General features: G+C 42.5%; 1 protein-coding gene and 1 long non-coding RNA gene across 2 annotated transcripts in view; one reads left to right on the forward strand and one right to left on the reverse strand.

Annotated features, from left to right (window-relative positions):
• LOC132209596 (uncharacterized) overlaps nucleotides 1-15,584 on the forward strand; it is a 134,112-nt gene that overhangs the window by 33,914 nt on the left and 84,614 nt on the right. The window contains exon 2 of the long non-coding RNA XR_009445794.1: nucleotides 10,709-10,925. This is a non-coding gene — a long non-coding RNA (uncharacterized LOC132209596). The remainder of the gene's footprint in view (nucleotides 1-10,708; nucleotides 10,926-15,584) is intronic.
• The window catches only part of lama3 (laminin, alpha 3), a 170,993-nt gene that overhangs the window by 17,663 nt on the left and 137,746 nt on the right, over nucleotides 1-15,584 (reverse strand). The window contains exons 45-52 of the mRNA XM_048528602.1: nucleotides 14,846-14,972; nucleotides 11,666-11,803; nucleotides 9,448-9,575; nucleotides 8,181-8,324; nucleotides 4,812-4,965; nucleotides 4,548-4,723; nucleotides 2,353-2,542; nucleotides 174-326 (exon numbers count right to left, since the gene is read on the reverse strand). Of these exons, the coding sequence (XP_048384559.1) occupies nucleotides 174-326; nucleotides 2,353-2,542; nucleotides 4,548-4,723; nucleotides 4,812-4,965; nucleotides 8,181-8,324; nucleotides 9,448-9,575; nucleotides 11,666-11,803; nucleotides 14,846-14,972 (1,210 nt within the window). The remainder of the gene's footprint in view (nucleotides 1-173; nucleotides 327-2,352; nucleotides 2,543-4,547; nucleotides 4,724-4,811; nucleotides 4,966-8,180; nucleotides 8,325-9,447; nucleotides 9,576-11,665; nucleotides 11,804-14,845; nucleotides 14,973-15,584) is intronic.

The raw sequence follows: 15,584 nt of genomic DNA on the forward strand, positions 1-15,584 counted from the left end.
CCTTTGCAATTGGATGCTTATGGTGGAGCAAGTACAATCAGCATTTTACAAGATGCCAGAAGTAAAAAATCTGCAGAGATCTTGGTGGGCTGGTGAGCATTAAATATTGGGAGAGTGGGCAAGGCCACAGAAAGATCTGAAATTAAGAGTGAGGATTGTCAATTTCACATTACCTTCCTATTGCGTCGCCTTTTGCCTGAGGGTAATCCACCCAAATAGAATGGAGATTCAACTTTCAAGAGGGCACTATCACTAATGTTGGCATGTCGAGTCCGAAGTCCATCAATAATAAGCTTTCCTTTATTATTTTCTCTGCTAAACACCACCTTTAAAAGTAAATCCATCACAAAATGGTAAGTTAGGAGGAAATAAGTGCAGGAGTTAACAGAAGGATGCAATTAATTTACTCTATACTGATTTTATGAATTGCATTATGGAATGAATTTCTTAATGTAACTCAACCTTTCCATAGGTAGTAGGAACTGCGGATGCTGGGGAATCTGAGATAACAAGGTGTAGAGCTGGATGAACACAGCAGGCCAAGCCGCATCATAAGAGCAGGAAAGCTGACGTGTCGGGCCCAGACCCTTCCTCAGACCCTTTCCATGGTTTATTTTGACACTTTTCTTATTCAGTTATGTGTAATTTTAACAAAAACTATAATGGATTAAGGTTTTTCTCACATGCAAAGTACCTGCTTTACTGCAAACAGCTAAGTTGCAGTTGAAGCAAATGACATCTAATAGAAATTAAATACTCAGAATCATTAGGAATGTTGGTAAAGAGGAGAAAAAAATTGACTCTACAGTTCTGGAGAGTTTAGGAATCTCCAGTTCTAAAGACTGTTGAATGGATCGAACAGCCTTCTTCAGCTCACTGTTAATCTGACTTTCTTTGAGACGTTCCTATTTGTTTATTGTAAAATCAAATTTACAGGTTACATACCAGCTGTATTCATATTCTGCTGTTGGTAGCTTGGTGTAAACATTGCAGCTTCAGTTTGGTGTTGTTGTGGTCAATATATGGACAACAATTTGCATGTATAAGGTACTTTAATTCAGTCCCAAGGCACTTCACAGGAGTGTTGTTAGACAAATTCTGATATTGAGCCCCTTAAGGAGTTAAGGTGACCAATGGTTTTGTGAAAACAGTAGGATTTAAGCAGTGTTATAAAGATAGAAAGCGGGATGTTGAAGTGTGAAAGGCTTGGGCTTATGGGCGGCATGGATTGATTGGACCGAAGGTTCCATTTCTGTGCTGTACGATTCAATGACTCAGAGCAGTATAGAAATGGAAATTCAATGTTTAGGTTTGAAACAGCTGAAGGCACAGTCACTGACCGTGGTGAAAAGGGAACTGTGAACACGCCACAGACCAGCACTAGTGAGAGGGCTGTAGGCCTGAAGGAAATTACACAGAAATATAGTGAGATTTGTGATTTGGACAAGCAGAGTGAGTAGGCAAATGCATGGTAGATCTAGTATAACATGGATGAATGTAATGTTATCCATTTTGGGAGCAGGAAGGCAGATTATTATCAGAATTGCTATAAACTGGAGAGGGGAATGTGCAGTGAGACCTGGATGTCCCTGTGTCCAGTCACTTGAAGGAAAGCATGCAGATGCAGCAGGAAGGGAAATAGTATGGTGGCCTGCATAGTGAGAGGCTGGAAATGTTTGTAGCCTGAGTGAGATGATACCTGGAATATTGTGTGCAGTTTTAATCTCCTTATCTGAGATAGGATGTTCTTGCGAGAGATGGAGTGCAGTGAAGGTTTACCTGAATCCTGGGATGGCAGGACTGAAATACGAGGAGAGGTTGAATCAGTTAGAAGTACATTCGTTGGAGATCAGAAGAATGAGGGGGATCATAGAAACCTGTAAAAGTCTAACAGGACTAGATGGGCAAGATGCAGGAAGGATGCTCCCAATGACCAAGTTGTCCAAAACCAGGGGTTATGGTCTAAGAATATGGGATAGGCCATTTAGGACTGAGAGTAGGAAACATTTCTTCACCCAGAGAGTAGGGAGCCTGTTGATTTCACTGCCACAGAAAGCAGTTGAGGTCAAAACATTGTAGGATTTCAAGGAGGAGTTAGATGTAGCATTTAGGACTAAAGGGATCAAAGAACATAGAGAAATGCAGGAACGGGCTATTAAATTGGTTAATCAAGTAGAGTAGTGGAGTAGGCTCAAAAGCCTAGTGGCCTACTGCTGCTTCTATTTTCAATATTTCTATGTGAGGAGTGAGGCAATGATTTCAGCCCAGAGATAGACCATCAGTACAATTTGTTAAAACTCCCTTCTCCTTGTACAGCCTTGTATTTGCAGCTAATTGCTAATGTTTACTTACCGTATGCCACTTTCCATCATTGTGCTTAACTTTGCTCTTAATTTTCAGTTTCTTCTCATTAACAGTAAAGGAAAAGAAGAAACGACCTCTTGAAATATAAAGTGTCATGTAGGATTTCCCTGACTTATCTGCTACATAAAAGATGGTTCCTTCTGTTGCAACTGTTCGCACATCAATGGAGAATGTTGACCTGAAAAATGTAAATATTATATTTAAAACATCAATGTGAGTGATCCCAAAACAGGAAACACACTGTTATCATTAAAAGTGGCCAACGTGATCCATCTGTGCATATGAAGCTGCACACAGTATTACTAATATTCAGTGGAAGCCCTTGATATTAGTCCCTGTTCCAGAACAAAATTCACAGCATAGTGAGTGATGCATTAGTGTTTGGAATTGAAAATGTTAAGGAATTCTACAACACTCTGTTACATCTTTTACTACTTCTCCTGATGAAGGAGCAGCACTCCAAAAGCTTGTGATTTCAAATAAACCTGTTGGACCATAACCTGATGCCATGTGACTTCTGACATCTTCTACCAGTCAGCATGACTCCGACCGACACAGGATGTTTTCTTCATGGATTTTACCAGGAAGGAACAGTTATTCATATTGATTGAATTCCCTATAAAATTTGCTCGTGGTTGTGAGTGTCACCGGTAAGGCCAGCGTTTAGAACGTAGAACAGTACAGCACAGAACAGGCCCTTCAGCCCACGATGTTGTGCCGACCATTGATCCTCATGTATGCACCCTCAAATTTCTGTGACCATATGCATGTCCAGCAGTCTCTTAAATGACCCCAGTGACCTTGCTTCCACAACTGCTGCTGGCAACGCATTCCATGTTCTCACAACTCTCTGTGTAAAGAACCCGCCTCTGACATCCCCTCTATACTTTCCTCCAACCAGCTTAAAACTATGACCCCTTGTGTTAGCCATTTCTGCCCTGGGAAATAGTCTCTGGTTATCAACTTTGTCTATGCCTCTCATTATCTTGTATACCTCAATTAGGTCCCCCTCGTCTTCCTTTTCTCCAATGAAAAAAGTCCGAGCTCAGTCAACCTCTCTTCATAAGATAAGCCCTCCAGTCCAGGCAGCATCCTAGTAAACCTCCTCTGAACCCTCTCCAAAGCATCCACATCTTTCCTATAATAGGGCGACCAGAACTGGACGCAGTATTCCAAGTGCGGTCTAACCAAAGTGTTATAGAGCTGCAACAAGATCTTAAACTCAATCCTCCTGTTAATGAAAGCCAAAACACCATATGCTTTCTTAACAACCCTGTCCGCTTGGGTGGCCATTTTAAGGGATCTATGTATCTGCACACCAAGATCCCTCTGTTCCTCCACACTGCCAAGAATCCTATCCTTAATCCTGTACTCAGCTTTCAAATTCGACCTTCCAAAATGCATCACCTCGCATTTATCCAGGTTGAACTCCATCTGCCACCTCTCAATCTGCCCAATCCTAATTACCCTCAAAGTGAGTGGCTTGCTGGACCATTTAACAGGTAAGTTAAGAATCAGCCACATTGCTGTGTGTCTAGAATTACCTGCAGGCTAGGCTGGGTAAGGATGGCAGATTTCCTTCCCTAAAACACATTTGTGAACCAAGTGAGCCTTTCTGACAATTGGCAATGGTTACACAGTTGCAGTTAATGCCAGCATTTAATTCCAGATTTTCAATGTGGAAGGTATTGTAATTATTTGGATAAGGTAACATTTTTGATAAATGGCATTTTGTTGCTGGATGCAAGTTTAAAAACAATGAGCAGTACACCAGTTTTACACTTGCATGCGTGGTGCTCCACCTAGCAATGCGTTGGCCACATTGCAGCTGTAAAATACACCTATCATTATGTAACAACCACAGAGAATGCTGGAGAAAGTCAGCAGGCTTGGTAGCATCTATGGAGAGAGGAACAGAATTAATGTTTCAAGAGCTTTAAGATGTTCAGAACTGGTGAAGTGTTTGTTTCAGATTTCCAGCATTTGCAGTATTTTGGTCTTTCGCTGTGCTGCTGACTGATGGTCAGGAAATGCTGTTTTCTAACACAAGTATCAAGTCACACAATATATCCCAATGGAACTCAGTGAGTATGCAGCATTTGCATCGTAACAGTTACTCTTTAAACATGCATATCGATAGATTCATAACTAAAATACAGATTGTAAATAATAATTCACTTTACCTCTCTTTGAATGATTCAGGAATAAAGTCATACTCCAATCTGCTGTCTGGTGAATCTCCAAACTGGGAGGCACCATTGATTGATTTAGGTTGCCATGACAACATGCAGTCCTTTGGTTCTTGCCCTGTGTTCTTCTTTGTTGAATGATCAGGAATAACCTTATGATTCTTTTCATTCTGTGACAAAGGAAACCTTCTATCAACATACATCAGTCATTGAGGCTGTTTAGATTACATTATCCTGAGGGGACAAGACTTTGCATACCTTGTTCATTTTAATTGTCTCTTGACCATTCCATTTTCTGCCTTCTTTCAACATGAGCATTTCTGGTGCTCTCTGTTGGGGACAGGTGTCCAGGTATACTCCAGCGTCCTCAGTTGAAAGTGCCAAATTTTCAATTCTGGGTGATTCACGGTTCCTAAAGGGAAAGATATGATAAGCATATCTGTTGTAGCCCCAATCCATCTGGTTAGAGCAGCAATTTTAGCAAAATATTCTGTTAAATCACCTGTTCCAATTAATTTATCATGTTTTAATGGATTTTTAAGGTAAATGAATGATGACCTAAGACTTATATACTTTAATTGCAATTATGCGGTGATCAATACTATTTCAGAATAATTTCAGTAATGAGTAATATTTCCCACACCTAAGACTCTCCCTTTTTTTATTCACTTGTGGGATGAGGCCATCATTGGCTGGACCGGCATTCATTGCCCGTCCCTAGTTGCCTCTTGGGAAGGTGGTGGTGGAGCTGCCTTCTTAAATTGCTGCAGTCAGACCTACATTGCCCTTAGGGAGGGAGTTCCAGGATTTTGTCCCAGCGACAGTGTATTTCTAAGTCAGAGTAGCTTGGATGAGAACTTGCAGGTGGTTTTCCATATATTTGCTGCCTTTGTCTTTCTAGATTATTGCAGCCATGAATTTGGAAGGTGCTGTCAAAGGAGCCTTCAGAAATTTCCACAGTGCATCCTGTAGATAGAAGCAGCAGTATGCACTGAGCGTTGGTGGTGGAGGGAGTGGATGCTTGTGGATGCGATGCCAATAAAGTGAGCCCCTTTGTCCTGGGTGGTGTCAAGTTTCTTGAATGTTATTGGAGCTGCACCCATTCAGGCAAGTGGGGAGTATTCCATCACACTCCTGACATGTGCCTTGTAGATGGGGAGTCAGGAGGTGAGTTAATTAGCTTTAATATTCCTAGCCTCTGACCTGCTCTTGTAGCCACTGTATTTATATGGTGAGTCTGGTTGAGTTTCTGGTCAATGGCAATCCCCCAGATGTTGATAGTGGTAAATTCTGTTTTGTTAATTCCATTGAATGTCAAGGGGCACTTGGAATGCCTCTTAATAGAGATGATCATTGCCTGGCACTTGTGTGGTATGAATGTTACTTGCCACTTGTCAACCTGATTATGAATATTGTCCAGATCCTGTTGCGTTTGAACATGCACTGCTTCAATACCTGAGGAGTCGCGAATAATATTGAATATTGTGCAGTCATCAGTGAACATCAGGGATACTACCTTGAGAAATTCCCGCAGAGATGTTCTGGAACTGAGATGATTGATGCCCACCAACCATGACCATTTTCTTATGTGCCAGGTATGACTAACAAGTGGATACCTTCTCCCCAATTCCCATTGACTTCAGTTTTGCTCGAACTCCTTTGTACCCCACTCACTCAAAAGCAGCTAGGTGTCAAGGCCTGTCACTCTGACCTCACCTTTTGAATTCAGCTCTTTTATCTGTGTTTGAACCAAGGCTATAATGAGGTCAAGAGTTTAGTGCCCTTGACAGAACCCAAACTTGGCATCACTAAGCAGGTGCTGCTTGATTGTATTATTGATGACACCTTTCATCACTTTACTGATGATCGAGAGTAGACTGATGCAACTGTAAATAATTAGCTGGTTTGGATTTGTCCTACATTTTGTATACAAGATATACTTGGGCAATTTCCCACATTGTCAGGTAGATACCAGTGTTGTAACTGTACTGGAAAAGCTTGGCTAGGATAGAAGTAAGTTGTGGAACACAAGTACCATCGCCAGAATGTTGGATGGGCTTGAGATTGGTATGACAGGTCGGCACAACAATGGTCTGCGACTGTTTCTTGATAACATGTGGAGTGAATCAAATTGACTGAAGATTGGCATCTGTGATGCTGGAGACCCTTGGAGTAGGCCAAGATGGATAGTTCACTTGGCACTTTTGGCTAAAATGATTAAAAATGCTTCGGTCTTATCTTTTTCATTGATGCGTGGGACTCCTCCATCACTGAGACTGGGGATATTTGTGAAGACTCGGCTTTTTGTTAGTTAACTTGATTGTCCACCCCCTTTTGTGACTGGATGTGGCAGGAAAGCAGAGCTTATATCTGATCAATTTGTTATGGGATCGCTGAGCTAAATCTATTGCTTCTGCTTATGATGTTTGGCACGTGAGTATCCTGTTTGGCAGCTTCACCAGGTTGACACTTCATTTTTAGGGATGCCTGGTGCTGCTCCTGGCTGCCCTCCTGCACTGTCCCTTTAAACCAGGTTTGATCCCCTAGCTTGATGGTAATGGTTGAATGGGGGACATGCTGGACCATAACATTACAGATTGTGCAGAAGTACAATTCTGCTGCTGTTGACGGCTCACAGCATCTCGTGGATGCCCAGCCTTGAGTTGCTGGTTACATTTGAAGTCTGTCCCATTTAACACGGTGGTAGTGCCACACAACATGATGGAGGGTATTCTGAATGTGAAGGTGGGACTTTGTCTCCACAAGGACTGTGTGGATGTCACTCTTACTGATACTGTCAGGGACAGATGCATTGTCAGTTGGCAGATTGGTAAGCATGACATCAAGAATGTTTTACCCGATTGTTGGTTCCCTCATTACCTGCTGCAGACCCAGTCTAACAGCTAGGTCCTTTACAACCTGACCAGCTCAATCAGTTGTGCTGCTGCCAAGCCATTCTTGGTGGTGAACACTGAAACTGCCCAGCTAGAGAATATCTGTGCCCGTGCCACCCTTTGTGCTTCCTCCAAATTGGGTTCAACATGAAGGAGCCCTGATTCAATATATGGTAATCCACAGTAGGTTTCCTTGTTATGCTGTTACGATGACCAGAGTCAATGTTGAGGAGTCCTAGGGCAACTCCCCCGGACTGTATACCACTGTGCTGCTACCTTTGCTAGGCCTGTCTTGGGACAGGACATATCCAGGGACAGGATTCTACAATAGGATGACTCAAAAGAGGAGTAACTTGCGTGGACTGGCTCTTAAATAACCATACATTTATGCATGTGCACTTGCATAAGCAAGTATTTGCGCCCTGAAAAGCAGTTGTGTTTGGTTCCCCTCCCACTCTGTGCATGGTGAAGGTCAACTTCTGGGTGGCAACACTTAGCCAGATGCACATCTGGAATAGACAGAATTTACAACACAGAAAAAGCCATCCTGACCTATGTTGGTTTTTATGCTCCATACTAACCACCTGCCACTCTAGTTTATCCTCCATCAATCATTTATCAGCTCCTTAAATGCACTAATGCTGTTCATTTAACAGCTCTCTCTAGTAAAGATTTGTCTCAATAATAGTTGAAGTTGTCACTGAACTGAATAAGAAAGAGACAGTAATTTTACCTTTGTAGAAAGACGTTGCTGATGCAGCCATCAAAATTCCTTGTGTCTTTGTCCCCACCCAGGTAAACCAAACTTTTTGTTCCAGGCTGCCCCAACCGTATTGTTGCTTGCAGCTTGTCTAAATCATCCACATTCAGATAGACACTGGATTTTATTGAAAACAAAAGGCAAAGTGGTAAACACCAAAAAGCAGATTCTCTGGTAGTAAATATCAGAATAAAGATAATCAATACTTGTTTATACAATATATTACAATAAATGCAGCAGATTGGTTAGCTCAGTTGGCTGGAAGGCTGATTTGCAATACAGACTGGTACCAACAGTGTGGGTTCAATTCCTGCACTGGTTGAGGTTGTAATGAAGGACTCTCCTTCTCAGCTTTGCCCCTTTCCTGAAATGTGGTGACCTATCACCAGTTATTTCCCTCTAATGAGAGGTCTGGTAGAACTATGGCAACTTGCAAATGCAAATGGAGTATGGCAAATATGTATTGCCAAACTATGGCAAATGTAGTAGTCAGGAAGGACATCCTTTGTAAAGGATGGCGCCTAATACACCAGCAGAGGTCTAACTGTGATTTATAATTCTCAACTATTGTGCAACATATTGAATCATAATTGTACAATTGGATAGTAAAGTGTGGAGCTGGATGAACACAGCAGGCCAAGCAGCATCTTAGGAGCACAAAAACTGACGTTTCGGGCCTAGACCCTCACACTTTGTTACCTCGGATTCTCCAGCATCTGCAGTTCCCATTATCTCTGTACAATTGGATCAGATGTTTTTAAAACAACTTTATAGGCAATATTTCCTCTTCAGTGCCTTTTGTGTTCTGCATGGTTACAGATTATGGTTTAAGAACTATCCTAATTTATTATTTCATTGCTAAACCCTAAGTGCCCTGGAACCGAATGGAATGATCTTGCAAGTTAGTAGGCAGTTAAGAGTCATGATGTCGTCTAGAGTCAAATATATACTCAAACAGGTATGGGCAGCAGATTTCCTTTCCCTTGTTAGTAATTAACGAACCAAATGGATTTTTCCCGACAATCAATAGCAGTTTCATAGTCACCATTGAATGAGATGAGATTTACATTCAAGATTTATGAACTGAATAACTGCTTTGGTGGGGTTTGAATCTGTTTCTCTGGAGCATTAGCCTGGGCCTTTAGATTATTAGTCAAATGACATTACTGCAACATCACCCCCTAGTTTTTGTTCTATTAAAGAGTAAACATTAGACTTGATAAAATGTGAAGAAACTTACGTATTTCCTTTCCCCTGGACTGATACATAGTGGTTAGCACCATCATTGAAGGACCTTTGAGACTTTAGGACTTTGCCCAGTAAATTGACCTTCACTTTACCATTTTCCAGGAAGACTTCAAAGTTATCCTGCAAAATTAAACATTTTTGTTTTCCTTCCAGAACCAGAATTGAGCTGTTTGGTTAATATTCTATACTGCTAACAAACGAGAAAACTTTCAGTAAAGATTTTCATAAAATGTCTCATTCAGGGACAGACTTCTTCTATTTAATCTCTCCTCCACTATTCAAATTGTCAGGAAAATAATGGGCAGGAGTTTAAAATCTTGAAATTAAAAAGTCTACCAGAATGTTGTTAAATATAGTTATTGCAAGATGAATATAGTTAACAGATGAGGCTCCCGTTAGTAGAAGGCAAAAATCTACTTAAGGTGCAGTGATCAAAACGCCATGACACCATTGCCCTACACAGGAGGGGTAAAGTGCATTACAATCTGTATTTATTCTATTATTCAGGGGATGTGGGTATCACAGGCTGAACCCAGCATTTATTGCCCATTTCTAACTGCCCTTGAAAAGGTGGTGGTGACTTTCCTTCGTGAACCACAGCAGTCCATTTGGTACAGGGACACCCAAAATGCCGTTAGGGATTCAGGGAGTTGTAGTGACACTGAAGAAATGGCAATATATTTCCAAGTCTAGATGGTGAATTGATTAGAAGGGAACTTACAGGTGATGTTGTATTCACGTTTCTCCCATGTATCCCTTGACCAAGTAGATGTAAGTGGTTGTGGGTTTTGCAGGTGCTGTCTAAAGAGTCTGTCTGCAGTGCATCTTTTAGACAGTACTCACTTCTGCTACAGAGTGTCAGTGTTGGAGGGAGTGGATGTTTGTGGATGTAGTGCCAGTCAAGTGGGCTACTTTGTCCTGGATGGTGTCAAACTTCTTGAGTGTTGGGGCTACACCCATCCAGGCAAGTGGGGAGTATTCCATCACACTCCTGACTTGTGCCTTGTAGATGGTGGACAGGTAACTCAAAGGATATGGGTAGTGGGGTTTCAGTGATGGTAACAACATGTCAAGGGACAGTGATTAGATTGTCTCTTATTTGAGATCATTATTGCCTACCTTACATTTGTGTGGCACTAATGTTACTTATCACATATCATGTTATCTTACTTGAGATGATCATTGCCGAGCATTTGTGTGGCACTAATGTTACTTATCACTTATCACTGGATATTGTCCAAATCTTGTTGCAGTTGGAAATGGACTGTTTCAATATCCGAGGAGTCACAAATGGTGCTGGACATTGTGCAATCATTAATGAACATCCCTGCTTCTGACCTTATGATGGAGGGAGAGACATTGATGAATCAGCTGAAGATGGCTGGGATACTACACTGAGGAACTGCTGAAGAGATGTCCTGGAGCTGCATGGATTTACTTCCAAAACCACAACCATCTTCCTTGTGTCAGGTATGACTCCACCCAATGGAAAGTTCTCATCTGATTCCCATTGACTCTAATTTTGCTCAGGCTCTTTGATGCCCCATTCAATCAAATTAGGCCTTGACATCAAGGACAGTCACTCCCACATCCGTGCTTGAGTACATGCATTTTACTGTGTATTTTCAAGGGATTTTGTTCTGCTTTTCACTAATTAGGGACGATTGTGCTTCATTGGGTCACGTTCTTGACTCTGACTAGAAAAGTGATGGGTTCCAAGTCTGACTTCAGTGACTTGAATAGAAAAATGCAGTCTGATGCTCTCATGTCATTCTGATGGAGTGCTACACTGTTATAGGTGTCATCTCTCAGATGCAAGTCTCCATCTGCCCTCATATCTAGAATGTAGGAGCAGGAATAGGCCATTGAAGCCTTTGCCCCCTTTTTCTTCCTTTTTTCATTCACAGGATGAGGGCATTGCTGGCTAGGGCAGCATTTATTGCCCATCCCTAATTACCCAGAGGGCAGTTATGAGCCAACCACATTTCTGTGGGTTTGAAGTCACATGTGGGCCAGACCAGGAAAGGATGGCAGTTTCCTTCCCTAAAGGACATTAGTGATTGAGCTACCACATAAACTACCCAATTCCAAGCAAATAATGTTTTCGAAGAAAATTTGAAGTCCTTTGATTACTGTAGGATAACAACAATTTGTTTGGTTTTAAAAATGAGGTAGATATACTAGAATGAGCTACTCAATAGCTCTCTTACCTTTTCATAAGAGAACAGGAGACTGTTCAACTGACTTGTTGCAAAACCAAATCCAATGTGGAAGTTTTCGGGGAAGGTCACATCAGATGCAGGAAGTCCCAATAACCCACTGCCATTAAAGTAGGCAGTACGGACCAGCTAATGAAAGGAATATTCGAAAACAGTGCATTATGCAACTATATGTATCCATAGAAACATACAATATAGAACAGTGTTTCCCATTGAGATGCCATTATGAGACTTGAAAATTGTTGTGATCCCTCATTGAGAAGTGGCAGAGCAGGGAGTATAAGGGCTGTGACAGCACAGACCGGTTGGAACTTGTGATCCAAAATTTCAATTCACAATCCCACTTGGGGTCTCAACCCCACTTTAGAAAGGTTGGGCATAAAAGGGATCTATTTGAAAGATACAGGGTTGGCCATTTAGGGCTGGGATGAGGCCTAGACAGTGGTGAGCCTGAGGAATTCACCACCACAGAAAGCAGTCAAGGCCAAAACATTGAATGTTTTCAAGGAAGAATTAGATATAGTTCTTAGACTAAAGGGAGCGAAATGTATGGGTGGAAAGCAGGACCAGGATGATCAGCCATGTTCACATTAAATGGCGGAGCAGGCTGAACAGGGCAAAACACCTATTCTTGCTCTTATTTTCTGTCTCAGTCCTAAATTCTTGTTCTCTAATCTGTGAACTGTCGCTCTGCATGTTAGGTTCTTTAGCATGCAGGAAGAACCTCTTTGTGATTGCCTCGTAAAGACCCCTTATGTTTCAATGAGATCATCCCATTGTTAAAGACTCTGTAGAGAATATAGGCTCAGCCTACTCAACCTCTTCTTATAAGGAAATCTCTCATCTCAAGGACCTGGTATTAACAAAGTAATAGAAAGACTAGAGGTCCACACATTACAATCTACATTTTCCCCATATTTCTCAATTTCTCAAATGTTTTAGTCTCATGAGCCCACCAACCCATTACTTCAATTAACATTGCAGATATAACCATGTTAATGTACAAATAAATTAAGGCCATCTCTGTAAAGAGGTGGATAGAATATGCAGTGATTAGTGAAAAAAATAGAGAAATAAGAAAATTAAGCAATTGATCTCAACATAGTTATAAACTCAACCCTTTACTGATTAATTAGCTTAAGCAAGATTGTGACTTCATATGCAAGTATTTATTTGTCACCAAAACTAAAATAGATTATATGGAGTTTGCTGTGCACAATGTGATTGCCATTATTCTGTACTGCAGCAGTATATCATTGTGAAAGGTTTTATATGATCTTAAGTCTTGCTCTAGTTTAAAAAGTCTTCCACATGACAGGCTTCAAGAAAATTTGGTAACCAAAGTTATTAAGACCATAGGCCTGTATGAAATAGGGCCAGGAGTAGGCTATTCGGCCCCTCGAGCCTACTGTGCCATTCAGGAGGATTGTGGTTAATCTGAAATACCTTGCACCTACTTTCCTGCCCTTTCCCTGTAACTCTTGATTTATCTACTGATGAAGAACATATTTGTCTCAGTCTTAAGTACACAGAAGGACTTTGCATACCTCCCCCACCCCAGCCACACCTCTCTGTGGTAAGGAGTTCTAAAGACTCACAACCCAAGAAATTCCTCCTCATCTCAGTCTTAAATTCATGGCCCTTTATTCTGAGACTGTGCTTTCTGGCCCATGGGGAAACATCCTCTCAGAACTTACCCTATTTACTATATCTAACTCCTGCATGAAAACATTAAATGTTTTAGCCTTGATAATAAAATGTGAGGCTGGATGAACACAGCAGGCCAAGCAGCATCTCAGGAGCACAAAAGCTGACGTTTCGGGCCTAGACCCTTCATCAGAGAGGGGGATGGGGGGAGGGAACTGGAATAAATAGGGAGAGAGGGGGAGGCGGACCGAAGATGGAGAGCAAAGAAGATAGGTGGAGAGGGTGTAGGTGGGGAGGTAGGGAGGGGATAGGTCAGTCCAGGGAAGACGGACAGGTCAAGGAGGTGGGATGAGGTTAGTAGGTAGCTGGGGGTGCGGCTGGGGGTGGGAGGAAGGGATGGGTGAGAGGAAGAACCGGTTAGGGAGGCAGAGACAGGTTGGACTGGTTTTGGGATGCAGTGGGTGGGGGGGAAGAGCTGGGCTGGTTGTGTGGTGCAGTGGGGGGAGGGGATGAACTGGGCTGGTTTAGGGATGCAGTGGGGGAAGGGGAGATTTTGAAACTGGTGAAGTCCACATTGATACCATATGGCTGCAGGGTTCCCAGGCGGAATATGAGTTGCTGTTCCTGCAACCTTCGGGTGGCATCATTGTGGCAGTGCAGGAGGCCCATGATGGACATGTCATCAAGAGAATGGGAGGGGGAGTGGAAATGGTTTGCGACTGGGAGGTGCAGTTGTTTGTTGCGAACTGAGCGGAGGTGTTCTGCAAAGCGGTCCCCAAGCCTCCGCTTGGTTTCCCCAATGTAGAGAAAGCCGCACCGGGTACAGTGGATGCAGTATACCACATTGGCAGATGTGCAGGTGAACCTCTGCTTAATGTGGAATGTCATCTTGGGGCCTGGGATGGGGGTGAGGGAGGAGGTGTGGGGACAAGTGTAGCATTTCCTGCGGTTGCAGGGGAAGAAATACCTTGCACCTACTTTCCTGCCCTTTCCCTGTAACTCTTGATTTATCTACTGATGAAGAACATATTTGTCTCAGTCTTAAGTACACAGAAGGACTTTGCATACCTCCCCCACCCCAGCCACACCTCTATCTTCTTTGCTCTCCATCTTCGGTCAACCCACCTCCTTGACCTGTCCGTCTTCCCTGGACTGACCTATCCCCTCCCTACCTCCCCACCTACACCCTCTCCACCTATCTTCTTTGCTCTCCATCTTCGGTCCGCCTCCCCCTCTCTCCCTATTTATTCCAGTTCCCTCCCCCCATCCCCCTCTCTGATGAAGGGTCTAGGCCCGAAACGTCAGCTTTTGTGCTCCTGAGATGCTGCTTGGCCTGCTGTGTTCATCCAGCCTCACATTTTATTATCTTGGAATCTCCAGCATCTGCAGTTCCCATTATCTCAAATGTTTTAGCCTTGACTGCTTTCTGTGACAGTGAATTCTTCAGCCTCACCACTCTGTAGTATTTCTATAGAGATATTCATTATTATTGATTGCTTGTGGGAAATGTATATTAGAACTCACCAGGAGTGCTTGTGAGCAGCCTTTGCTAACACCAATAATAGGTTCATTGGACAGATCAATATTCCTTTCATTAGCTTTCAGATTTTTCATACAGGCCCTCATTGATGTTTTCACAGGTATGTTCAATCTAGAATGAAAAAGTCAAAGAGAATTATATACATATCATGGGAGAACAATAGATCACTTAACCTCCCTGCTCCACGTGAGCTTCATCTCATCCAATCAGCACATCCTCCTATAAAGGTAAAGTTGCCATAGTCCCAGAGGACTGCTCTCTCACAAAAGAGAGAAAGACGTGAGCACTGGTGGTTTTACCTCTCGGTCACCATGTGTGAGGCGAGGGAAGAGTTTGAGAAGCGTCCTTCACGATAACCTCAGCTGGTGCAGGAATTGAACGCATACTGTTGCTATCACTCAGTATTACAAACCAACCATCCAGTCAACTGAGCTCAATTCCATTTACCAAACTTTGTGTTATAACCTTCATTATCATCGCTCCCCAGATAGTTTTCTTCAGATGGAGCAAGACTCAGCATGGTGGTTAGTTCAAGATGAAAAGAGTGTGAAGGAGGAGAATTCTTGAAACAGAACAGAGAAGCGGCCACCTCAAACCCAGCCTTCCCCAAAAATCAGCTTCATCCATTTGTTCACACTCTGGGATCTTGTTAATCATTTGTGGGCTGTGGGTATCGCTGGCCAAGCCAGCATTTATTGTCCATCTCCAATTGTCCCTAGATCT

Source organism: Stegostoma tigrinum, chromosome 5 (genome assembly GCF_030684315.1).
Source record: "Stegostoma tigrinum isolate sSteTig4 chromosome 5, sSteTig4.hap1, whole genome shotgun sequence".
NCBI classification, from domain to species: Eukaryota; Metazoa; Chordata; class Chondrichthyes; order Orectolobiformes; family Stegostomatidae; genus Stegostoma; species Stegostoma tigrinum.